Genomic DNA, 27,836 nt, shown 5'->3' on the forward strand with positions numbered 1-27,836 from the left:
CCCATACTGGTAGCTTATTTAGACCAATTAGTAGGTTTTATACGTATAAAGAAAATGGTCACACCCACATACTGTGCTCTGCTATAGAAAGATCTGCCAAACAACAAACAGAAACTGGCGAGCAAGACAAGGGAATGGTAACAGCTAAAACAAAATACATTAACTTTTGCTTAATGGTAAACAAATATATAGCTTTTCAGAATTAATCATGCATGTTTTCCTTATACAGAGCCATGTTTACACTGGTACTATTCTCAGGTATGAAACACTTTTATTTTTACTCTTTCCTCATCTTGTTATTTTTGCTAATTAATAACTTTTTTTCTGCTTCGGTAGATTTGTACTCTTGCTCATCCTCACAAATGTGCTTATCTGAATACTTACTGTGACTTAACTTTCTTAAAACGATTTCAACTCTGATTTCATGTTAAATTATGGTTTGTATGCTCATTGTCTACGCTGTCTATGGAGTTCAATTTAAGTTTAAACTTGAAGTTTATTACTACATTTTGTTGACAGAATAAACAACAACAACAACAAAATATAGCTTGAACCATAAATAATAGGCTACCTAATAATGAAAAGCAGAGTTACTCAATACATTATCAACACATTTATTAAGCTACTGATCGAATGTAATTATTAAATGAACTGCACTTTAGTTGAACACATATCAGTCATCCAGATTAAATAGTCAACTGCTCTTGTTACAAATCTCTCGTTATCGTCTTGCTACATATAATTTTTGAAATTCCTAAAGTTTAGGAATGCTGTTAGATAAAAACATAATGATTAGGAATACATTTATTTATTTGTTACAGACAAATATGAATGTTATTTTTGTCTTAATTTTTTTCTACAATTTTTAAAATGATTAACCCCCTGTATATTTTTGTCCCCAAAATCTGTATAAGGGCGAAACGATTTTTAAGAACAAATTTCTAACATAATAATTGTTTCTGTTGACAATCGGAAAAAAATATTGCTTAAGCAGGCTAATGATATTGACCTTAAAAGTGTTTTTAAAATAGAAAATTATTCTAACTAAAAACAAACAAACAAGACTTTCTCTAGAAATTTTAGAGGAAATACTGTGAAAAAAATGTTTGCTCTATAAACATCTTTGGGTGATATTTGAAAAAAAGTAAAAAAAAAAAAAAAACAGGTGTGCTAATAATTATCACTTCAATTGTATTACAGTTTTTTTTCCAATTTTTTACACACATTTTCTGTAAGCAGGTCTCATATTGTCAGAACTCTACACACAAATCACAAAACACACACACATTGGGCAAAACTCTAAAATTCTTCTGCAAAATGAAACTCTATGTTTAAAACGATGCAATTTCTTCTCAAAATGGTATTTTGTTTTCAAATGACACACACAAGCCATCACATGAATAGACATTTATAAGAACAGTTGAACACTGATAAGCTTAATGTAAAACACTATGACCATTCATCATAATGACTTTTTGTCAGTCTTTTTTGTTCAGTGTTACACTTACTACAGACAGACAGTACATAGGCCTACAGAAGTGCACTGTAAAATATTTCAGAATATTGTTTTATACAAAACACACAAATACCAAATACATTTTACTGTATTTTCCCCACAAAAACTGTGTACACAGTGTTTGTCCCAACCAACACAAAGTTGCAGATAACGTGGTCTACATGTACCATCAACAGAAGTATTTACAGAACAAAGTTACAGGGAAAAAAAAAAAAAAGCCATGAAAAGCATCAACTGCTATAGGGGTATACGTGTGTGTGGATTTCGGTCATACACTTTCCATCTCCAGGCAGAAAAACAATTCCTCATAAGGATTGAGGAATGGTGAATATGGAGGGAGATAAACCACTAAAAATTGTGGGTGGGAAGTGAACCAGTTATGAACCAGATGAGCTCTGATTTCTAAATTCTGTGTGAAAGTTGTTTACTCATGTGATGAGTTAGTATGTAAAGTAAGGCAACTGACTTAACAATTGTGAATGACAGTGTGTTCCTTGTGAAAACAAAAGATTTTCTGCATGAAGATTGGGCAAAATGCAGAGAATTGTGTGTAGTGTTTTGAAAAAAGTGTGTTTTAAACCTGCAATTTGAGTGTAAAGCAGGAATTGTGCTTGTAGTTTAGCAGAATTGGTTCAGGGAGTTTGTGCATCAGTTACATGTAGAAGAAATTCTGTCTGTAGTACAATAAATTGTGTATAAACAACTAAGAAAAACTGTAATACATTGATATCATATTAATTTTTATTACATTTTAACTTAGTTTGATATTGTTTTCATAAGTGTACATTTTCAAATCTCTTTGTACAAAACTTTAAACTGATCCCACTTGTAATACCAGTTGTCATTCTTTCAACACCTGATGTTATGATTATGTTAGTTGCAGATGTTTTCATTCTACACAATCATTGTTTCATACACAAGATCATTGTGATATGTGATGAGAACATTCAGTTTGATTACAAAAATGCAACAGTAAAACCGGTTTTCAACGTAGCACATTCATGTAGTAGCAAACAATACAGGGTACAGGTTTTAAATTTCTCTCAGTACTGAATGAATGTAAAACAGTATACATGACCATCACAGCAAATGTTATGCTTCCGTTTAGGAAAAAAATGACAAATATTAAATGTGCTTTATGTATATATGCTAGAGATGGGAAGATTAATCGATATGTATCGATACGCGGTCATGCGCGTGCACGATGCGAGTGCATCGGTAGAGCAGCAGAGGATGAATGAAATTTTGGAAGCAAATCGAGATGCATCGATTTTTGCGAGATGCATCGGTTTTTCCAAGATACAGCTTATATTTTTAATATAGAATTTATTTTTTATTTATTAACAAGTGTTGTCAACCTTTTCTTGGCGCATAATTTAATCGACCTACATAAAGTATGCCTTTAGCAACGGATTTGCGGATGTGTACACTTCAACCAGTGTATCAGGTGTGCGGATGAAGCTAGTGGTGCGCCCTCAGAAAGCGCGAGAAGCAAAACAAACATTTTATTCCCCACTGAGTTTTAAATCTAAAGTATGGCAACATTATGGATTTAAGGATGGACAGGACAGACAGGACTTGACAGGACAGATGCAATTTGCAAAATGTGCCGCGCATATGTAAAATACGTGGACAGTACGACTAATCTGAAATCTCACTTGAAGCGGCGCCACGGTGTTGTTGTGGAAGCATCTTCCAGTGTTCCTGCATCCCCGGCTTTTGCACTGCTTCAACTGTACCTACCAGCTCCAAAAGTGGTGAGAAAAGCATTGCAAGTTTTTTTTCCATGCGCAACAGTTTTGTGCGCTCTACGCCAATAACGGCTGTTATTGCATTGTTCATCATGGAGAACGAAGGTTTTAAACACCTCCTCCTGTTCATTTTTTATTTAATTATAATAATAATAATACTATTAATAATAATAATTATAAAAATGATGGGTGGCACGGTGGCACAGTGGGTAGCATGACCACCTCACAGCAAGAAGATTGCTGGTTTGTCATATTTTTATTAGCCTGTTGTTTACAGTGACAGTGATGTTTCAAAGCAACATAACACTGCTAGTTCACGACCTTAAGTTTTGAATATTCAGTGGCACAATATATCTTTGTAAAACTTGTTTTCATAGTTGAAAAGTTAAATCACAATTCTTGTTGTGCAATGCTAAACCTTTATGTTGAAAGAGTGCAAATATATATAATTTAATATATATTGCACTTATACATTCTTTTTATCTTGAAAATACTTAAATAATATGTGCTATAGGTTCTAAAATGGCTCTCTGCTGTAAACTGACACTCTGGCTCTGAGAGAAAAGCCAGTTTGTAAAAAAAAGTCTTGGTTTTGCTTGGTTAATAAATAATCAAACTCATTCAATGGCACAGCATCCTCTTTCACATAATCTCATAAACTTGAACTAATAAGTTAGTGCTGAATTATCGCATTGTATCGTGATATGGGTGTGAATCGTATCGTGTTGCATCGCAATATGTCACAAATGTATCGCTAATATATCGGATCATATTCTTTGTATCGAGATGCGTATCGGATCGGCATTATAGCTTAGATGCCCAACCCTAATATATGCAGATATTTAGAGAACATGCGAAGTGAACATTCTGTACTTGTTTATCTGGAAAAAAGAAACAATTAGTGATTCTCTATTGAAAAGGTGTGTTCCGTGTTGGAATGTCTGTCTTTGTGTTGGTCTGTTTAATTCTGCCAACTGCAAGTTTACCAAATTATATTTCGGCACTGCCTCCATGTGCATGGGGGGGCAGCCAAAAATGTGACCTTCGCAGAACAGTAGCAACCTTCAAAATGAGACGCAGATTCAGAGTTATAAAGCTTGTATGAGGTAGTTCTTTATTTGCAAACAACACAAATATTAACAATGTAAACATTACCTGAGCAGTGTACAGTGTAATGCTGGGGTCACACCAAATTCAGAACACCATGTCACTTGCTCTAGTTTTCTTGTAAGATGTCAGCTCAATCTAACATTGTGCTTAAATTAAATTCTTTGAATTTCCGCTAAAGATGTGATTGAGGTGAATTTAGCATGTTCATTTAAAATCCATTGCATAATCCACTTCATTCATGCAGAAATCAATCTGACCTGCTGCTGTGGATTCCGTGCATCCCTTCCCATCACCCCGTTCTTCACTTTCAGATCGTTCCCCCTGTTAGCATATGTAATATCCTCACGTGAATACTTAATTTAGCTTTTGGCTTGTTCCTGTTGGGGTCAACAAACTGCGTGTGCTCCAGTTTGAGGAGGGACCGGGTAATTAAAAAAACATTAATATTTTGAATTTGGACTGCAATTCCTTGTTCATTCCTTGGTCCTACACACAGCACCATAAACATATATACAACATGAAATGTTTTCAAATAAAATATTGAGTCATTTACATTTACTGTGCAAGCAATAAAAAGTGTATTTTGTAGTTTTGAAAATTTACCAATTGCTTATGAAAATTGTGGCAAAGTAATATTTTAAAACTGTAATGGCCAGCTCTAAGTGCTGTAGTAGACGTCTTGCAGTCTCACTTTCTGCACTATGGGAAAGTGTCTTGTAAAGACATAACTAATCATATTTAATTGGCTGATTAGATCCTAACTCAATGCAGCTTTTGTATTTTGAACAGGTTTCTTTGCCCTCACATTGTGTGACCTTCAGTATGTGTTTGTGAATCAATCCAAGACCTGGGCAGAAGCTCAGAGATACTGTAGAGATAAATACACTGATCTGGCCACTATTGAAAATAAACAACAGACGATCCAGTTATTGGACACAGTGAATGATGATTCCATTGATTTAGCCTGGATTGGACTCTACGATGATCTGAACAGCTGGAAATGGACTCTGGAGGACAGTGATTTCTTCAAGGCAGGAGGGAAAGACTTCAGGAACTGGTATAATCCAGATCCATACAATTATGGGGCACAAAGCCTCTGTGTGTATATGTACAATGGGATATGGTATCCAGCAAGTTGCTTTAATACATTGTATCCTACTGTCTGTTATGATGGTGAGCTTATACATTAAAAATGGACAAGACAATTAACAAAACCGAAAGCAACCAAAACAACCTCTCTTTAATCTTGAATTTTTACCTTTCAGGAAGAAAAAATGCCAGTGCTACTTATGTTGTTATTTATCAGCATAAAAACTGGACTGAAGCTCAGAGTTACTGCAGGGAACATCACACAGACCTCATCAGTATCAGGAATGAAACTGAAAGCCAGAAGTTCGAGTATTTTATAAAAAGTTTTTCTTATTATGCTGTTTGGATTGGTCTGTACAAAACCAGATCTTGGTCAGATCAGAGCAACTCTTCATTTAGTTACTGGAGCTCATGGCAACCAAATATAGCAGGATCCTGCACCGTGGTCTCATTTAGTGACTCTTGGAAATGGGCTGATGAAAATTGCAATTATGCATTTCCTTTTATTTGCTACAGTGGTGAGTAGATGTTTTAAAAAAAGGTTTGCCTAAAATTTATATTTTGATTCAAACCTGACTGCATTTCTATGATATCTTGAAGCAAGTTATACAGTTTAAAAAACAAAATTATTTTATTTAGTTGCACCAAATGTGAAAATAATCCATGACATCACTTATTGACTCAATGTGCTTACATCAATTTCAGGAAACATAGATATACTGTTGAATGCGGTCAGAAACATATGACACAATTGCAAAAAAAAAACAAATATTTTTTTACATTCTAACTGGCAAGAAATGATTTTATATGAAATATATATTAAAATGTCTGCCATTAAAATGTAGGTCACTGACCAATTTAACAACTTTTCATTGATCTTCATATCAACAAAAAATATGTTTTCTGGATCATCCCAAATATTTTTTTTTTAAATAATAGTTGATGATAATTATTTTGGATGGCGTTTTATTTAAAATACTAAATATCAAAAATATTAAGTGAATTTCGATATATAACCCTTGAATTGTTTTATCATTAGCAGGATTGGGATCATCTCGTCAGTATTACTTCATGAATCAGTTTTTGAGCTGGAATGAAGCTCAGAGATTCTGCAGACAGAATTACACTGATCTGGCCACCATTGATAACATGGAGGAAATGAACAGGCTGATTAACACAGTCAATGGCAGTTACAGTGGTTCAGCCTGGATTGGTCAGTATGATGATGTGAACAGCTGGAGATGGTCACTGGAAGACAATGATTTCTATCAGGAAGGAGAAAGAGATTACAGGAACTGGTATCATGAACCTGACAACACTGGTGGAAAAGAACTGTGTGTTTACATGAATTCTAATGGAAAATGGTATGACACATCATGTGATTACACACAGAAATTTGTTTGCTATGATGGTAAGGACACTTGATTTGTTAAGAAATCTTTTTTTTTTCTTTTTTTTAAGCTAACATGCATTTATAAAATGTCATACCACAGGTAGAGAGAACGCTTCACAGAGATACATCACAATTTATGATTATAAAACCTGGACTGAGGCTTGTAGATACTGCAGAGATTATTACACAGATCTAGTGAATGTGAGAAATCTGACTGAAAACCAGAAGATTCTTGAAAGTACAGGTGGAGGAGTCTGGATCGGACTGTACAGAAATAGGATTTGGTCAAACAATCAGAATAGCACTTATCAAAACTGGAGGCCACAGATTTCTGGATCACAGGCACAACCAGACAATGGTGTTAATCAAGGTATCGAATATGGATATCAACATTGCACTGCAGTATCATTCAGATATTCAGGACAATGGACAGATGAGGTCTGTGTATCCAGCATGCCTTTCATCTGCTACAGCAGTAAGTTCACTTTCTTTGCTGGAAAACATTATTTGGTTGAAATAAGAACAACGTTTCATACCTATATGCAGCATAATAAACATTGTTTAATTTAGGATTTTTGTACATGACTGATGGATTTGATTTGAGTTATGTTGTGAATTATTTTTTTTTTAAATATTCAAATATTCATCTGATTATTATAGTACAAAATCTCTAATCACAGTTGTGACAAACATTTGTTTAGATTTTTAATCATAATACAGAGCAGTAGAATGCTTGATCCTGACTGTCTTATGAACAAACTTAGATGTGTAAAACAAAGCTAAAGTAGTTTAAAGCAGGTCTTGATCACATTTCATAGCTCAACAATGTCAGTTGTTTTAAACTACAACAGTCAAAAATCAAAATACAGCAAAAGGACGAACATTTTGCTGTTTTAATTAATGAACTACAAATATAAAACAAATTACAGTGTATGTGGCATTAACTATACCATAAAGTCATGCAGAAAGTTCAAATCTCAATATTATCCAGTTTTTTTTACAATAAAAATTAACAGGTGCTAATGTTGTCTTGCTCAACACACACATATCTGTTAAAATCTGAAAAGTAGTGGTTTCATGAACCTTTATAATCATCATCATTTTATCAGACCTCCAACATTTATATAATTCTTGTAGGTCACTAAGGTCTTCTGATCAGTTTATTCATATTTTATGGTCAATAAATGAAATGATAATTTTTTAATAATGTATACATTATTTCATATTTTGACAGAAAGTGAAGATGTACTCACATTGGCTACATTTGTCTAGTGACTAATAATGCATAGCTGTGGCATATAAAACATGTTAATTTGTATTTTGTTTAGTTTAAATATATGATTTGTTAGATTTATATAGATGTCCTTCGTTATTGAAATTAAAAAATTATATTATAAGCTATAAAATAAAGTAAAATGTTTATTCACCGCTTCAAATGTTGGTCATGTAAAATAAGCAGGCTAAAGCACTAATGTACACAAAGATGAACATCACTTTGGATGGCCTACAGTAAGTAATAGCACACTATTGATGCCAATAGAATAAAATATTACAGTAATTCTCCATATATTCTGGTATATATATATATATATATATATATATATATATATATATATATATATATATATATATATATATATATATAAGAAAAAGCTGTTGAAAACTATTAGGTACATTTGTCACGTTACTGATGCAAGGTGCTTCTGTCCCTGTTATCTTAGTTATTATTATAGGATTGTTAAAATTGTTAATAATTAAAGAACTTATAAATCATACAGGATCTGAAAAACATGGCTGTATTGTTTGCAATTAACAAAAATTACGTAAATGTAATGGGTTTCTTGTATTATATGAGATCATATCCACACAAATGCACAATGAGAAGGTCAAATATATCTGCGTAATCAAACAAGTCTGGAAAACAAACGAGATTTAACCAGGTTATTTGTGGATGAAAAATGTTATACAAACAATAAAGACAACAACAAATTCATGTGAACTTTAAAAAAATATATATATTATTTTAAATTAAGATTTATTAAACCTGCAATTTCTTTAAAGTTGTTGCGCTTCTAATTTCAGTCACATGATAACGTAACATGGCGGATGAGGTACGATTCTATTCATACTCAACGAGATTTGGCTGTTGAGTGCCTACTCTTTTAGTTCTCGTTTAGTAAGTACTTATTGAAAAAGAGTACCTACTCATTGAGTATGTGGTTTCAAATGCAGCCCCTGTGTTTGTTCTGTCAGCATCGCGCTGCTTCATTCTTGGCGCCTTCGTCTAGTTAGTTTCAGTTTTGGTTGGCGCTGAGATGAAGCATGCGCGTTGCATATGTGTGATCGCAAGTTGGGTATCTTTTATTTATCGTGTGCTCGTGTCTTGTGTTCTCTTGTGTAGCACGTGGTTTCATGTTTACATCGTAACCACGTGTATCTTGTTTTATGTGAGCATGCAGTCAATGAGCTGTCTCGTTGGCTGCGTGTTCTAGTCCGGTTTGTATGTAAGCACATGGTTGTTCTTTTGTCTAGCGTCTTGTCCCACCCACCTTGTTATCATGTTTGTAATTATTATTTTCACCTGTCCGCCTGTCTGTTTATTGGTTTGTCTTTCCTATTTATTCTCCTAGTGTGCTCTGTTCTGTGCCGGGGTTCGTTCTTCGTACTTGGATTACTCAGTTGGATTTGGATATTGACGATTTGACACGATCCAGGATCGTTTCGTTCTTCAAAGCTGATCCGAGAGTTGTTGTCATGGCAACAGTTCTGCTAGGTCAACCCTGATCGGGAGCAGGTTCAATTCATATAAACATGATTAGATCGGCTCAGTTTAAGCAAAGATAATACAGAAAGTATGTTCCGAATTCTGATATTTTTTTACAGTAGTAGTTATATACACTTGGGAAAATGGTACATATTTTAAAACTATATATAAAGTTATAGTCATTAATAAAATAAATAAAGTTATACATATTAATAAAATGTATGGAATCTGCACCCTCGAAATGAAAGTACAAAGACCGACACCTGGTGGTAAAAGGAGAAAACTTATTGATATGAACTTTTTAGATCGCTTTAGTACAAATTGTGTATAATGAAATGCACAATATGTGACTTTTTTTTTTAAAGCAATAATACATTTATGCAGTCATAAACATGTTTTAATAGTTAATATGCCAGTGATTTGATGCTTCACAAAAGTTGCAGACACCTTTACCAATACGAAAATGCTTTTGTAAACAACCAGTTATTCTTCACACCGATTAAAAAACGGCTACTATTATGAAGAAAATCTTTTCTAAATGTAGAACTAAATACATTGATTTGCATTGAAATACATGATGAATACTCTTGTCTTGACACATGAAAGTGTAAAGCCTGCAGCTCACAACAAATGTGGAAAGTTATTGCGTGTCATATTTAACAAGCCGTTTACTGCTAATTTGCTGTAATTTTCCTCACATGGATAATTGAATATTAATCAGATGATGTCATTACGCTGCTGTGCCGTCAGCCAATCGTTGCATTGCTGATCATGATTTCGAGGATCGATAGATCTGTCCTTCACAACACACGCAGCGATCTCAGATCAGTTCATCCAGACATTCTAATCTGATTCGCGAACTTGTTTGAAGAACCAAATTAGCGAGAGATCAGTTATCAAGATTAAAAGACCCAGGATCTGCCAAATAATCTTAGATCATTTAAGCGAGGTACGAAGAACAGACCCCCGGACTGTTGTTGATTGTTTCCTTTCTCTTTTGTATGATGTCTGTTGATATCTGTTCTACAACTGTGGTTTAAAGTAGTGTGTCATGCCAAGATCCAAATCAAGTCTAGTTGAGTGTGCAGTATAATGTCGGGTTTTTTCCCCACATGGGGAGATTTGATTTTTGTTTTTTGTTTTATTTTTTAATAAATCCTTCATTACCTGCATTTGAGTCCTCGCCTCCTCTCCATCCACCCCCACACCCTGACAGTTATCACTCCAAAACTCTGGACTGGGCTCTTCCCCCACGTCAGAGACGCTCCAACTTGATCTGTTTTTAAAAAGCTTATGAAACTCCATCTTTGTTCTTTAGCATTTGAGCCTTTTCAATGTTGAGGGGTTGGCCTTATGTTTTAATTGTTATGTATGTGATAGGTTTTATTTTAAATAGCATTGATTGTGTTCAGCATTTTGGGCAATGTTGTGTCATAAAAAATGTGCTAAAAAATAACTAACTAACTAACTTTAACAAAGTTGGACACCACAGTCTTGAAGTCATGAAGTCAAAGAGACAAGTTCTCACAAAGTTTTGATTTATTCAATAAGTTTAACATTTTTCTAATGCGAGAGTTTCCATATCAGAAACAAATATCAAATTTTAACACAGCTAGTTCTAATATCAGTTTGGTTTGTCCATGTTGGCAATCAACACCAATGCCAGTTTACCATGGTGTGATGGTACATCAGTGACAATGTGAAGGCAAATAATTTTTCTGTTCTGTGAAATAATTCCCAGGAATCTGCACACAATCTTCATGCACTCGTCAGTATCACTTTGTATCTGAGTCTAAATCCTGGACTGAAGCTCAGAGATTCTGCAGACAGAATTACACTGATCTGGCCACCATTGATAACATGGAGGAAATGAAGAGGCTCATTAAAACAGTTCGTGGGACTTACTATGGCAAAGCTTGGATTGGACTGTATGATGATATGAACAGCTGGAGATGGTCACTGAATAATACAACTTTACAGGGAGGATTTAAAAGCTGGTTTGTCCAGAAACCAGTTAACTCAGGCGGAAAGAGTCTGTGTGTGTACATGTCAAATAGCCAGGGTATATGGAGTGAAGCCCCTTGCTCATGGACATTTCCCTTTATTTGCTATGATGGTAAGAATTGATGTTGTACAAGTAATTTAAATGAAACCTTTATGATTTCATGAACAATGACAAATATAAATTGTTCCCCACAGGAACAGTGAATGCTACTACAAGTTATGTGTATGTTTACCAGTTTAAAAACTGGACTGAAGCTCAGAGTTACTGCAGAGAACATCACACAGACCTTGTCAGTATCAGGAATGAGATTGAGAACTACAGGGTTCTGGCATTAACTTCAAATTATTATTATACTTCTTGGATTGGACTGTACAGAAGCAGGTCTTGGTCAGATCAGAGCAACTCTTCATTCAGTAACTGGAGGTCAGGACAGCCAGATAATGCTGGAAACAGTGAATACTGCACTGCTGTGTCATTCAGTGACTCTGGTAACTGGACAGATGAAAACTGCAATACTGCCTTTCCTTTCATTTGTTACAGTGGTGAGTAGAAATCTAGCCTTAAAATAATATGACTCTGTTAAATACAAAGAGCAAATAACAAATGAGAATATGGTTTTGGTCCATGGCGATTGGGGGTGGGGGGAAGTAGTTGACCATGATTAGCTTACCCATTGGCTGATGATAAAAGTTTACCCTGACTAATTCATTTTACAAGCACATACTTATGAGCTGAATATAAACATATTTAGCAAATAATATATTAACTAAAATTAAACAAGCATTTAAGATTTGTTTGTGGCATTATTTCATAAAGGCACATGCACATGTGTGAATGGTCCACAAACTGCACCATCTTGTGCACTTCTCTGTTACAGAGACAAGAGTTGCATATTATAGCAAATGCAATAGTTTTAAACAGTGTCCTATGAATCAGGAGTGATTGTTCAGGAGACATTTTTTTTTTCATTTGTGTGGAGAAACAGCTAAATTAACAAAAGATATTGAAGAAAAAAATGATTTAACATACTGTACTATTAAGTTGTGTTTAAATATGACATCTTTGACATATTTTAGACATAAACGATTATTTACTACTTAAAATGCAATTTTAGGGCAGTGTTTATCATTTAGCATTTAACAATTAATTCACTTTTTATTTAATTAGATGCAAATAATCTACAGTATATTATAACCACAATACTTCAAATAGAAGTTAAGGGGTGTAAATTAATTTCTAAGAATCTTTTTTTTTTTATCATTACATCTACAATATAATAAAAATACATTTCCCCCATCTTGACAGTATTGGGATCATCCCGTCAGTATTACTTTGTGAATCAGTCTTTGAGCTGGACTGAAGCTCAGAGATTCTGCAGACATAATTACACTGATCTGGCCACCATTGATAACATGGAGGAAATGAACAGGCTGATTAACACAGTCAATGGCAGTTACAGTGGTTCAGCCTGGATTGGTCAGTATGATGATGTGAACAGCTGGAGATGGTCACTGGAAGACAATGATTTCTATCAGGAAGGAGAAAGAGATTACAGGAACTTTTATCATGAACCAGACAACAGTGGTGGAAAAGAACTGTGTGTTTTCATGGATCGTAATGGAAACTGGTATGACACATCATGTGAGAGGTATTACACACCTGTATGCTATGACGGTAAGACATTTTAAAAATATATATTTTATGTACCTATCAGTAAAACATTAATTGCTACAGTCTCAACAAAAACGTTACACTGTAAAAAAAAAAAAAAAATCATAAACATTTTACAGTATTTTTTGTAATTTCAAATTATATTCAAAACTTATTAAAACGACAAACAATCTCTCTTAATTAACAGTTGAAAACAGATGAAAACAGACTTTCATTTTAGGTACTTTATCATTAAAGAAAAATTACTGACATTTTTGTTTTTTTACAGGAAAATCACAGTATTATTTATACAGTATTTTTTTTTAGTTATTTTAAATTATATTCAAAAGTCCTTAAAAATTAATCTGTAAATTAACAGCTCGACTGTTGTATTATGTACTAGATCATTCCCGAGATGAAGAAAGTATGAAGGCAGTGTTTTTTAAATTCATGTAGGCTAGAAAATAATATGTTTTGTAATATTAATCCTTAATATTTACATCCTATATATATTTTAATTTTAATTTTTTATTTTAATTATGTAAAGATATTTACATGGCTTACACACTGTTTAATACACAGAAGATGTAGAGCAATGTGCACATATCTTTACATATGAAGAAGAATTAAAATATTAAGGAAATAAATAGGATATAATAAGGATATAAATATAGGATATAAATATAAAGAATTACAATATTACAAAACATATTATTTTCTAGCCTACATAAATATAAAAACCACTGCCTTCATCTTCATCTCGATAGGCCTATTCAGTTTATTCATAACAATTTGTTTTTGTATAATGTTATCATTATTATCAGTATTATTTATTATATCCATATTTATATTTTTATATTAGTACATTTAATATATCATATTTATGTCAGGTTTTAGACCATATGGGGCACAGCATGTGTTTTAGGATATAACTCAGGTTTTTAAACACACTTCGTTAATATTGTTCATTTATTCATTTGCTGGAAATTAGAAATTAATTTTAGAAATAGATTTGAAACAAACCTTTGTGCTTAACAAACGAAATTAATTATTTATAGGCTAATGGATGTCTGTGTGTACAACACATTTCCTTATCCATGAGAGTGAAAGTGAAAGTAAATAATGAGGAGGCTTATTTCTCATTTTCACGCTGTAGATGCTCTGGTTAACTGTTTTCTTGCTAGTGAAACGCTCAGTTTTTTTTCACTTACAAATCATGTAAATAGCAAATGCACCATGGCGCAACGCAACTGACTCTTAAAAGGAATGGAGGATGAGACTCTGATTGTTTTTTTGAAAACACACCTATAACTCATAATGAAAATAAACAACTTTTTTAGACCATGCGCCATGGTGAAAAGTGGATTTTTCTGTCCTTAAATTAGCAAAAGTGGATTCCGACACACCCTTAAAGCATTTGCGCCCCAAGCTTTGGGCTTTTGCATGGATCGTCAAAATAGAGCCCTTAGTGTGTAACTTTATCGAATAGATTTGATTGTAATAATCTAATAAAAGTCTGTAAAATGCCAGTGTTTCTTTGTAAAACTCTTAGTGTGTAACTTTATTGAACGGATTTGATCGCAATAATCTAGGAAAAGTCTGTAAAATAACAGTGTTTTCTTCTGTAAACTTTTTAATGAAAATATCTGTAGATTTATAATTTTTTGCACTTTATTTAAACAAAAAAAATTTACCGTAATTTTACTGTTTTTGTTTGGCAGCCGTAGCATCCAGTTTTCCAGTGTACAGTGAGGGTTGTTGTGAGATCTTCAGAATATATCTTGGCTTGGATGGGTTGGATCAAAATAGCAACCATAAAATTAAAATATAAATGTATTGTAGTTGTACTGGACACATTTAAAATGTGGATGACAGACAAGGTAACAAATAACATGACATTGAATTTATGTTTCTGTCCTAGGTAGAGAAAATGCCACTCAGAAGTATATTGTGGTAAACACAGGTATGCCGTGGACTTCAGCTCAGAGCTACTGTAGAGCGACATACACAGACCTGGCCAGTGTGAGGAATGAGACAGAGTGGCAACAAATACTGAGCATTACACGTTATAGCTATTATGGCTATTATTCTGGATATAACATGTGGATTGGTTTGTACAGAAACAGACTGTGGTCAGATCAGAGCAGCTCTTCCTTCACATATTGGCTGCCACAGATTCAAGGTGATGTTGCACAACCAGATAATGGTGTAAATGTCCCAGGAGAACAGGGAGCTCAACACTGTACAACTGTGTCTTTAAAATACTTTGCTCAGTGGACAGATGAGAGATGTTTTGCCACTTTGCCATTCTTCTGTTACAGCGGTGAGAAAATAAACCTTCTATTAGTAAATAAAATTATAAACATCATGTTATTACACAGAAAAGAGTAACATTTGCTCATTACGCTAACATAATCTTTCTGTTTGCTTTGTGGTGATCCTGATGACCATCATATGAACCCACATTGGCAGATGTGTACGGTATGTTTGTATAGTTTTGCTAATTTTTCCTGTTTTCAATACATAATGACTGTTAATCAGCTAAGAAATTCAACTGCACTGATATGTTACTAAAATGTTACTGATTAGTGATGGGAATGCGAGTGGAAGTTACAAGTCTGGATAATTTGTCAAAGGCAAAGATTGAGCAAGAGGTGATTATACAGGTAAGACACTTGACAGTATTTATGAATTAATCAATAATACTTTGAATATTGTATGTAAAAGATTAATACCACATATACTTTTTATATAAACATTTCCTGGTAAATTTGCTCAAGACAACTGTGTAATAAATACTAAATCAGTGACATTTAAATGATGAAAGGGGAAACAAAGAGATGTTTGTCATAAGGTGTATATATTTTCAGTTACAAGAGGAGCTGATGAAGCTTGGAGTTCCCAGCAATGTCACCATGCATCTGAGAAACTATTATAAGACCAAACCCTGATGAAGGACGACAGCGCTTTACTGTTTCCACATTTTAGAGTTTTAGACTCAGTTCACTTGCATATAATATAACTGTATTCACTTCACTTTTATAAATGAATTAGCTTAATCATCATAATAATCTTATCTTAAAAATACCCATAATTAACAGGTTCTGTATTTAGTGAGTCAGTTCTTTTGCCATTTATTTACAGTTATCAATTGCATTATGGGACTTTTATCTCTGCTTTGTCAACTTTTGGTGTTGAAAAATCAACTCTACTGTAGAACAAAGTGATTTTAATTGGCATTTTAGTAGTCTGAAAATATGTAACATAAATCAAATATTATATAGACTATATTAAGTTTATATCAATATTATAAAGAGTACTGGCAGTGAATTGCTAGGTTTATTTGTACATAATTTACAACAACAACATAGGAAATATACCACTTTAAACTATTAAAAATGATAATAAAAGACCATTTTTCCAACTGTTCAACATCAAAATTTGAAAAATGCTATTTGAATGCATAAATTAATTAGGAAAAAATATATAAATCATAAAATATGGATCACCCTTAATTTGCAGACTTTTTTACAATGTATCTTTTTCTTATAATAAAATATATCATTCTAATTATCGCTTTAAAGGACTAATAAGTAAAGTGTTTCATATCAAAATTGATTGAGCTTGAATTTAATGATTGGGTTTATGGATGATATATAGTTTGATCAATAGCTGGTAATGGGAAGGTATGTAAGATGAAACAATATTTACAATAAATCGGTATCATGATGGCATTTATATATTGGTATATATATTGGTGCTTGTTTTGAAATTGTTTTGTTTTTAATATACAGAGGGAAAACTTATGTGTGTAAAATAAATTGAAATAAACTGTAAAGTTTTAAAAGGAAGTGGTGGTTGTTTTGCCTTACAGTACATTGGAGTACAGTACAAACAAAAAAATATCTTGTCACATACTATAAGCTGCTGAACCCGTTTTAAAGGCATATCCTTCCTGAGAAACAACAATGGTGAATATCTATACCAACTGACATAGCTCATTCAATGTCGTGTTACAATATGACATCTTTGCATTTAGAATATACAAACATTTCATTTAATTTAACATTTCATTCAAGTTTTTAGTTCACTTTAAGCCATTGAAAAGTTTATTTTGTGAGCACACAGAAACTAAAATAATGATTTAATCAGCAGTTTCCCCTACTCATTGTCAGTATAGGGGCACATTCATGTTATGCTTGGCAGCACCTCTGACGTATTAAAGTACCTCATGCACGGGCATCCGGATGAACATGACACTCAGAAGTGGACTGGGACATAGGCCAGAAAATCCTGCACCCACTCTGGGCGTCCTTTGGTAAATAATCTATCAGGGATTTTTAGGATTTGGCATATAGACGAGTATAAAGAGTGAGACTCTTCACAGTATGTGAGCCATACTGCATTCTGGCTTTGCTGAAGTAGATAAGAGCTTGTTTTAGGAATTTCTGTGGATAATAGTGAAAGAGGCAAGATCCTTGGACTGAGGCCATGCAAAATAATAAAAGGCTTTGGTAATACTATTACACACTATCAATCATTTATTAAGCACTAGCTATTTGTTAGTTCATTATTTGTTAGGCATTAACTCTACATTAATAGACGTTAAGCAGTTTATAAATACAGCTACAAATGATGTATTCTTGACAGCATATGTACTGCATCCCATGTCATAACACTTTATAATAACTACACATTATAAACCATTTATTAGGCATTAGCAAATAGTGAATTTATTATCTGTTAAGCATTAACTCTACATTAATAAATGTTAGTAAGCAGTTTATAACTGCAGCTACAAATGCATGAATCATTGACTTCCAACCACATTTATAATGTGCTTAATAATTGTACTTTCATACTTAGTTAATGATTTATTTTTCATTAATAAATTAAGTATTGCATTATTTACAAACCAGTTATTTAAGCATAGTTGGTTGTTTTTTTTGATAACTCAGAATGAGTTAGTAAATTATTAATAAACAATTCAAATTAACATTTATAATTCTTATTGTTCAGGCATATACTAATAGTTATTGTTTGTGTTAATAAATGCTTTAATAACTCAACTTCATGCAGTTTTGTGACCTAATCTAAGGTGAGGACTATTTATGCTGTATGAATCCCTTATAGATGACAATTAAAAAGTTAGTTAAATTCTTAACAGGAAAAAAGAACATAAATCTCGCTCCTCCATACCTTGCTAATCTTGTTCATATCGCCACACCTTCTTGAACACTCAGGTCTTCTTCTTCCATTCACCTCACTGTTCCTTCTGTCCGCCTTGTCACCATGGGGAGCAGATCCTTCAGCCACTCTGCTCCTTAGCTTTGGAATTCACTCCCTCCTGATCTCCGTAATTTAGACTCTCTTTCACAATTTAAGTCCAAACTCAAAACACATCTGTTTAGAACAGCTTATTCTCTTTGATCTGATTGCATTTTTAAAGTTTGTATTGCTTTATATTGTTTTAATTGTGTTTTTATTTGAATTGATTGTTTTAGCTGTCCTGTACAGTGACCTTGAGTGTCATGAAAGGCGCCTTTAAATAAAATGCATTATTATTATTATTATTATTATTATTATTATTATTATTATTATTATAAACAAAATTATTTATTACTATTGGTTTGAAGATACACAAATGAAAATGTACTTCAAATAAAAAATTCATATTTGCAAGCTTATCTAAAAAATACTGTACAGTTTAAACATTGCATGTTATTATATTGTTAAATTGTTATATTGTTGTTGCTTTGATCAATTTTTATGTTATATTTTGAGTCACTCCTGTTATTCTGCAATGTTTAAACTTTAGTCCTCACTTTAGATTAGGTCACAAAACTGCATGAGTTTGAGATAATAAAGCATTTATTAACATACATAGTAATATATACCTGAATAATAAGACATATAAACGTTGATTTCAATCGTTTATTAATCATTTACTAACTCATTCTAAATTATCTTAAAAACCACCAAATACTCTTAAATAGAAATGGTTTGTAAATAATCCAATACTTAATTTAGTAATGAAAAATAAATCATTAACAAAGTATGAAAGTACAATCATTAAGCACATTATAAATGTGGCTGTAAGTCAAGAATACAGCATTTATAGCTCCAATTATAAACTGCTTACTAACGCTTAATAATGTAGAGTTAATGCTGAATGAGTTCACTAGATACTAATGCTTAATAAATGATTCATAGTTATTATAAAGTGTTGCCAAAAGGGTAGTGGTAGTTTTTTCATGTGTGTGTTCTACTTCACTTTAACACTGCTCCCCTAATAAGTGTTTGTCCTGTGCTTTACTGTGTGGATGTTACCCTTGACTAAATGGTGTTCCTGGTTAAGGATTATTGATCCTTTCTAGTATTTTATTGTATTTAATTCATCATCTAAAATGACAAAGATCATGTTTTTATATTTAATGCTGATAAAGAAAATAAATGGAAAGCTGACAAACAGAAATAAAATGTATTCTTTAGCATTTATCTCACTTAATCACTTTATACTTACAGAAGTAGTCTAACAGGTTTGCTCATATTTCATTCACATACAACAAACCCATACTGATAGCTTATTTACGCCAATTAGCAGGTTTAATGAGTTTAAAGAAAATGGTCACACCCACATATTGTGCTCTGCTATGAAAAGATCTGCCAAAAGACAAACAGAAACTGGCGAGCAAGACAAGGGAATGGTAAACACAAAAACAAAAAACTATAACATTTGCTTAATTGTAAACAAATGTATAGTTTTTTCACAATTAATCATGCATATTTTCCTCATCCACCATGTTTACACTGGTGCTATTCTCAGGTATGGAACACTTTTATTTTTACTCTTTCCCCACCTTGCCTTTTTTGCTAATTAATATCTTGCTTCAGTAGATTTGTACTCTTGCTCATCATCACAAATGTGCTTATCAGATTTCTCAGTGTGACTTATCTTTCTTAGAAATATTTCAAAATCTGATTTTCTGTTAAATTTTATTTTAAATGCTGGTAGTTTGAGCTCATTGTCTATGCTGTCTATGGACCGAGGTTAAATTTAAAGAATTTCCTTTTTAAATAAAAAATTACAAAATTTCTAGTAAAAAGTAAAAGGTTAGTAAAAAGTCAAAAAAATAATAATAAAATAATAAAAAATGTTATATATAAATATATATATATATATATATATATATATATATATATATATATATATATATATATATATATATATATATATATATATATATATATATATATAGCTTGAACCAAAAATAATGAACTACCTAATTATGGAAGGCAGAGTTACTGAATACATTATCAACACTAGTGATCTTTATCAAGCTACTGATCGAGCTATTTATCAAGCTACTGATCAAATGAAATTATAAAATGAACTGCACTTTAGTTGGACACATATCAGTCATCCACATTACATGCTCATTTAGTCTTTTTACATAGATTTAAACATTTAAATGAACAGAGGGTGAGAGAATTTTTATCATCCTGCAACATATAGAATTTTAAATTCCTGAAGGTTAGGAATGTTTTTAAGTAAAAACATATTGATTGAGAATACATTCATTAATTTATTATAGACAAATAAGAATGTTATTTTTGTCCTTGTAATTATACTTATATTTTGATACATATTAAAACAGTGATATCCAATTACTGGCAGCTACCAGAATAAATGATATCTTTATTGCATTTTTAAATTGGTTTGATTTTATTTTCATAAGTAAAGTACATTTTCAAACCTCTTAGTACAAAACATTAAACTGATCCCACTTGTAATACCAGTTGTCATTCTTTAAAACCACCATTATATTAGAGTTGCACATATTGTATTTTCATTCCGAACACAAGATCATTGTGATACTGTATGGGTTAAGAACATTAGGTTTAATGACCAAAACACAACAGTCATATATTTTTTCAACAATCATCTCACTCAGTAGCTAACAATACAAGGTACAGGTTTTAAATCTCTCTCTGCGCTGAATAAATATAAAAATGTACACACAACTATCACAGCCAATGTCACACTTTTGTTTAGAAAAAACTAAAAAAGCGTTATTAAATGTGCTTTATGTATGTTGTTTTTACTCTTCTAAAGCATAAAATTACCATAATATGTTTGCAGATATTCAAGGAACACGCTACGTTAACATTCTGTACTTGTTTATTTGGAAAACAATAATACGGTTAGTCATTCTCTATTAAAAAGGTGTGTTCCATGTAGGAATGTCGTACCATCATGACTATGCAGAGTGCACTGCCAAGCACATGAAAAGTGTAAAAGAACTCTAAACACCTTAAGATATAATGGACCTTTCAGTAAAAGGAAAACATCCTAAGATGGTCACAGTCAAACTTAGATGTGGGGGGAGAAAAACTGTATAAAGGGCAGGCCCGGATTAAGAATTCAGTGGCCCCTGGGCACAATGTCTTGTAGGCCCCCTACCTAGCCATACCCCTGTTGCTGAATATAAAAAAAAGAGATTAATTTCATATTTTTTAAATAAAATTAATCTATAATGTATTGCCTGCATTTTTAAAATGAATAATATACAGTACATATATTTCTAGTCTACAACATTTTGACTTATTTTTAAAGCATTTAAAGCACTTTGAAAAAAAAATGCTAATACCTTTAGTGAAAATTAATAGATTTTATATACTTGTTCAAGTTCACTACAGCAGTACTAAAAATGAATATTTAAGGGTGTTTTAAATATATAACTTCTACAAACTTTTAATGCAAATGATTTAGATATAACACTTCCCCAATTCAGTTCTATGAATATGAGTCCTCCATAATACACACACTTAATAATGATTCCTACTTGTCTTCCTCGTGATGAAGAGTAGGCAAAATGTGATATGTAGTGGGGGGAAAAAGAAGAATATGTTCGTCAGGTGCTATATTCGAACGGGGTTCATGATTGATCGCGTCAAAAGAAGGTGCCATGTGCTCTACGAGCTACGCCACTCACTCTGCTGTCTGTTGCGTTCTTTAGTTATGTATGTTGTCTCTGTCAATCAAATGGTGATGAGCGTGAATTGCTTAACTAGCTTATTCCAATGAAGTGCGCTATTTGCACTTAGCTTAAAGAGACACTTCAAAATCTGCATTTTTCCCCCCGCGCAGGGGCCCTAAGTTGCACTGGCCCCTGGGCCTGTGCCCATAATGCCTGTTGGGTTATCTGGCCCTCATAAAGAGTGCACAGAACACAGACACTTCAGATTGTTTGGGAAAAAGGTTTCAGATTGTTCTGAAAGGCTGCTTTCAAACATATCACCTTTATTATGTAAAATAAAGTCTATCTCTTGTTATTGAAAATCAAATCATTATCAAAATCATTAAAATTAATTAATGATAAGGCCGGAAATATGAGTGTAGTTCATTTCAGTTTGAAGGCTGCCTCAATATACACAAGGGGCAGCCAAAATCAAAAATGAGAAGCAGATTCAGAGTTATAAAGTTCACATGATGTTTTTTTTTATTTTGCAAACAATACAAATATAAACAATGTAAACATTAGCTGAGCATTTTACAGTGTAATGCTGGGTTCACATCAAATTCAGAGCACCATGCACTGACTCTAGCTTACTTGTGGGACATACTGTATTTCACACTCAAATTAAATGATGCGATTTTCCATAGAAGACATGACTAAAGTGAATTTTGCACATTTTTGGCAAATGCAAAGAATGTTTCTCTTGATTTATGCAGACTTTCACGTAGTTCTTGGGTTTGCATATGCAAAATACTCATGTGAATACTTAAATTTGCTTTTGTCTTGCTCCTGTTTGTCTCATCAATCTAGTAAACTGTATGTCAGTCTAAGGAGCAGGGACTAGGTGAAAAAAAATCCCATCTAAAATTTTTAGAATTTGGACTGCAATAATTTGAACTGCCTAGTTCAACCATTAGGTAAATTCTACACACTGCACCATTAAAAAATATACATCATGAAAAGATTATCAAATAACACATCAAGTCATTAACATATGCAAGCAAAAAAATATATATTTTGTGATTATGTCTATTACATAACATGCTTGAAAATACACTGAAATGTATGAATAACTGCACTTTTAATGATCTAAAATAAATTTTAAAAGTTTGAACCAATTGCTTTCGAAAATTAAGTCAAAACAATTAAATAAAACTACAAAGGTTAGCTCTCTGTGTTGTAGAAGAATCAAATTTTTGCAGCCAGACATTCCGCACATCCGAAAGTGTCTTGTCGTCAGAAAATAACTAATAAGATTTGATTTGCTAATCCTGATTCATCGCAGATTTTGTATTTTAAACAGGTTTTATTACTTTCACCTTGAGTGTTCCTCGTCAGTATGTGTTTGTGAATGAATCCAAGACCTGGGCAGAAGCTCAGAGATACTGTAGAGATAAATACACTGATCTGGCCACCATTGAAAATGAACAACAGACAATCCAGTTACTAGACAAAGTAAATGATGATTCCATTGATTTGGCCTGGATTGGACTCTATGATGATCTGAACTGCTGGAAATGGACTCTGGAGGACAGTGATTTCTTTAAGGCCGAAGAGAAACACTTCAGGAACTGGAAAAATCCAGAACCATACAGTTATGGGGCACAAAGTCTGTGTGTGTTTATGAAAGATGGGATATGGAAAACAGAGGTTTGCTCTACAAAATATGATCAAACTGTCTGCTATGATGGTAAATTTATGCATTAAAATCTACAAGACAATTAACAAAACTGAAAGCAACCAAAACAACCTCAGTATTAATATGATATTTTTACCTTTCAGGAAGAGAAAATGCCAGTGCTACTTATGTTGTCATTTACCAGAATAAAAACTGGACTGAAGCTCAGAGTTACTGCAGGGAACATCACACAGACCTCATCAGTATCAGGAATGAAACTGAAAACCAGAAGAACAATTATTTTTAAAAAAGTTTTTCTTATATTGCTGTTTGGATTGGTCTGTACAAAACAAGATCTTGGTCAGATCTGAGCAACTCTTCATTTAGTTACTGGAGCTCAGGGCAACCAAATATAGCAGGATCCTGCACCTTGGTCTCATTTAGTGTCTCTTGGCAATGGACTGATGAAAACTGCAATTATGCATTTCCTCTTATTTGCTACAGTGGTGAGTGGATCTTAAAAATAGTGTTTGCCAAAAAATGTAATCACTGACTCACCCCCATGTCAGTCCTGGATGCATTTCTAAGATAGTTTGAAGCAAGTTATACAGTTTAAGAATAATACGATTTGTTTATTTATTCGGTTGCACTATTCCTTTATCTGGCATAATAACTCATGACATCACTTATTGACTTAATGTGCTTACACCAATTTCAGAAAACATACTGTTTAATAGGGTCAGAATCTGAGACAACATATGACATCTGGAATTTAAAGTGTATTTTTTTCTGACATTCTAACTGACAAGAAATGCTTTTATGTGAAATATATGAAATTAAAATGTAGGTCACTGAACAATTACACAACTTTTCATTGACCTTCATATGAACTCTTTTGAACAAAAATAAGTTTTGGATTGTCTCAAACTATGTTGAAGAATGCAATCAGTGGGTTTGACAAATGTGAGACATTCCCTGAAATTCCTGAAATTCGAATGCTACTATTGTAAAAAGCAAAAGCCACTTTATTTTTAAATAATTAATGCTAACAATACATTTAAAAATAATAGAAATTTTGGGAATGTCTAATTTATAATTGTTTTGGATGATGTTTTATTTACAAGATTAATTCACAAAGAATAATTGAGGGTATTTTGATACATAAAACTTGAATTGTTTTATCATTGACAGTATTGGAATCATCTTGGCAATATCACTTCGTGAATCAGTCTTTGAACTGGACTGAAGCTCAGAGATTCTGCAGACAGAATTACACTGATCTGGCCACCATTGATAACATGGAGAAAATGAACAGGCTGATTAACACAGTCAACAGCAGTTACAATGGTTCAGCCTGGATTGGTCAGTATGATGATGTGAACAGCTGGAGATGGTCACTGGAAGACAATGATTTCTATCAGGAAGGAGAAAGAGATTACAGGAACTGGTATCATGAAGCAGCCAGCAGTTATGGGAATGATTTTTGTGCTTACATGGATTTTAATGGAGACTGGTATGACACATTATGTGAGAAGAAATACATACCTGTCTGCTATGATGGTGAGACATAAAATTTATTTTTTGAAAATTATTTCTTTTTGAATATTTTTAAATGTACATAAGAAGTTTTCTTTTAGTTAAACATTAATTGTAATTGTAATGAATTTAAAGTTAAAGAATCAATAAACCAAACAGTAAGAGTTGTGGTAAGATCTCCAGAACATGGCTGGGCTTGGTTATAGGCTGGATCAAAACCCAAGTAGACAACACTGAATCATTACTGTAAAATTGAAATTTAAATGTATTGTAGATTTACTGGATGCATTTAAAATGTAAAAAAAAAAAAAAAAAAAGGTAACAAATAATTAAACACTAAATTTATGTTTCTATCTTAGATGGAGAAAATGCCACTCAGAAGTATATTTTGCTAAACACAGATATGCCTTGGAGTGAAGCTCAGAGCTACTGCAGAGCAAGATACACTGACCTGGCCAGTGTGAGGGATGAGACAGGGAGGCAGCAGATAATGAGCATTATAAATAATTATTATAATGGTAATGATTTCAGATTTAACGTGTGGATCGGTCTGTACAGAAACAGACTGTGGTCAGATCAGAGCAGCTCTTCCTTTACATATTGGCTGCCACAGATTCAAGGTGATGTTGCACAACCAGATAATGGTGCAAATGTCCCAGGAGAACATGGAGCCCAACAGTGTACAACTGTGTCTTTAAAATACTTTGGTCAGTGGACAGATGAGAGATGTTTAGCCACTTTGCCATTCTTCTGCTACAGTGGTGAGAAACTAAACCTTCAATTAATAAATAAAATTATAAACATCATGTTATTACACAGAAAAGCATAACATTTGATAATTATGCTAACTTACACCTTCTGTTTGCTTTCTGGTGAACCTGATGACCAACATATGAACCCACATGTGCAGATGTGTATAGTATGTTTGTATAGTTTTGCATGTTTTGCTGTTTTGAACATAATGACTGTTAAGTTAATCAGCAAACATTAAAATACATTTAGTCACAGAAATCTAGTGTTAATTAAACTGTACTAACATGGTCATTTATTTAATTTTTACTGATCAGTGATGGCAATGCGAGTGGAATTTACAAGTCTAGATAATTTGTCAAAGGCAGAGATTGAGGGACAGGTGATTGTACAGGTAAGACACTTGACAGTCATTATTAATTATTTACTAACAGTAACACAACTTTTCTGTTTGAATATTTTCTTTGATACTTCAGGTATTTGATTGATACCACAGATACTTACTTATTTAAACATTTAATGCTAAAATAGCAATAAATACATTATCAGTGACATTTAAATGACAAAAGAAGCACGATGATACATTTGTCATAACTTATATATATTTTCAGTTACAAGAGGAGCTGATGAAGCATGGATTTCCCAGCAACGTCACCATGCATCTGAGAAACTATCATAAGATCAAACCCTGATAAAGGAGGACAGCGCTTTACTGTTTCCACATTTTAGAGTTTCAGACTCAGCACTTACTACTTGTAATAAATATAACTGTACTGTCTTTACTTTTACAAATAAATGTTCTTACACTGTAAAAACATCTGCTAATTAACAGCTTTTGTATTTAGTAAGTGACAGCTTTATTTAGTTTATTTACATTAATTGTTTGCTTCATGAGACCTTCATGAGATGTTGAAAATAGAAGTCTGCAGTAACAAAATGAATTTTTTTATATTTTAGTTGTACATTGTTGAGAAAAAATATATATAGAGAATTAATTATGGCTTTTCAATATGAAAGCTGTTAGAGGAATTATCAAGCCTTTAAAATGCTATTAAAACGCATAAACAAAAAAAAAAAAACATAAATCACAAAATATGCAAAACTGTTGATTTAAAGATATTTCTACAGGGTGCTTGTGAAATATCTTAATCTCATGATAAAATATTGTTTTGTTGTGTTTATTTTGTTATAAAAGACAAATCAATGAAGGGCTTTGTATCAGAATTGATTTAGCTTGAATTTAATGTAAAAATAATGGATAAATGGGTTTATGGACTTCATATACTTTGACCAGTAGCTGATAATGTAAAGGTAAGACAAAACAATAATTACATTATTTTAGTATCATCTTGATAAACACAACAAAGGTTAAAAGCTGTGTGTAAAATTAAATAAAGTTTGAAGGTTTAAATGAAGTGGTGGTTGTTTCATAGGTCTATATATAGGTCTATATCACAATAGTGTGCAACAAAAGTATACCAGTCACTTAAAGAAAAGTTAAACTCATACCCATGTGGAATTAAACATTTTCATAAATTGCAGAAACATTTTAATAACAAATTTATGATCATGGTGTTTTGAGCATTAAAAAAGACATTTGAACTAATTTTCGAAAACAAACAACCAACCAAACA

At 32.6% G+C, this 27,836-nt stretch overlaps 3 protein-coding genes across 4 annotated transcripts in view; all 3 read left to right on the top strand.

Annotated features, from left to right (window-relative positions):
• Positions 1-27,836, top strand: part of LOC141379826 (uncharacterized) — a 195,959-nt gene that overhangs the window by 14,448 nt on the left and 153,675 nt on the right. The window lies entirely within an intron of this gene.
• Positions 104-17,125, top strand: si:dkey-11o15.5. Its single transcript, XM_021469040.3, has 13 exons — positions 104-137; positions 230-258; positions 5,167-5,550; positions 5,643-5,984; positions 6,506-6,877; positions 6,960-7,334; positions 11,365-11,739; positions 11,823-12,170; positions 12,934-13,302; positions 15,200-15,601; positions 15,751-15,759; positions 15,868-15,944; positions 16,149-17,125. Exons 2-13 carry the CDS (start codon positions 234-236, stop codon positions 16,227-16,229), a joined length of 3,159 nt encoding a protein of 1,052 aa, XP_021324715.3. The 5' UTR covers positions 104-137; positions 230-233; the 3' UTR covers positions 16,230-17,125.
• Positions 19,958-27,615, top strand: LOC141379827 (C-type Lectin CRL-like). The gene is made up of 6 exons (XM_073935111.1): positions 19,958-20,104; positions 23,602-23,988; positions 24,081-24,422; positions 25,108-25,476; positions 25,812-26,596; positions 26,814-27,615. The coding sequence occupies exons 1-3, from the start codon at positions 20,080-20,082 to the stop codon at positions 24,221-24,223; spliced, it is 555 nt and encodes a 184-aa protein (XP_073791212.1). The 5' UTR covers positions 19,958-20,079; the 3' UTR covers positions 24,224-24,422; positions 25,108-25,476; positions 25,812-26,596; positions 26,814-27,615.

This window comes from Danio rerio, chromosome 21 (genome assembly GCF_049306965.1).
Source record: "Danio rerio strain Tuebingen ecotype United States chromosome 21, GRCz12tu, whole genome shotgun sequence".
In the NCBI taxonomy this organism is placed as follows: Eukaryota; Metazoa; Chordata; class Actinopteri; order Cypriniformes; family Danionidae; genus Danio; species Danio rerio.

What these genes read in the sequence shown, in the direction of transcription:
- si:dkey-11o15.5 (XM_021469040.3), top strand. Translation starts at nt 234, where the DNA reads ATGTTTACACTGGTACTATTCTCAG. An exon ending in TACACTGGTACTATTCTCAG is followed by an intron (nt 259 to 5,166) that starts GTATGAAACACT and finishes TATTTTGAACAG; the next exon opens with GTTTCTTTGCCCTCACATTG. An exon ending in TCCTACTGTCTGTTATGATG is followed by an intron (nt 5,551 to 5,642) that starts GTGAGCTTATAC and finishes TTTACCTTTCAG; the next exon opens with GAAGAAAAAATGCCAGTGCT.
- LOC141379827 (XM_073935111.1), top strand. Translation starts at nt 20,080, where the DNA reads ATGTTTACACTGGTGCTATTCTCAG. An exon ending in TACACTGGTGCTATTCTCAG is followed by an intron (nt 20,105 to 23,601) that starts GTATGGAACACT and finishes TATTTTAAACAG; the next exon opens with GTTTTATTACTTTCACCTTG. An exon ending in TCAAACTGTCTGCTATGATG is followed by an intron (nt 23,989 to 24,080) that starts GTAAATTTATGC and finishes TTTACCTTTCAG; the next exon opens with GAAGAGAAAATGCCAGTGCT.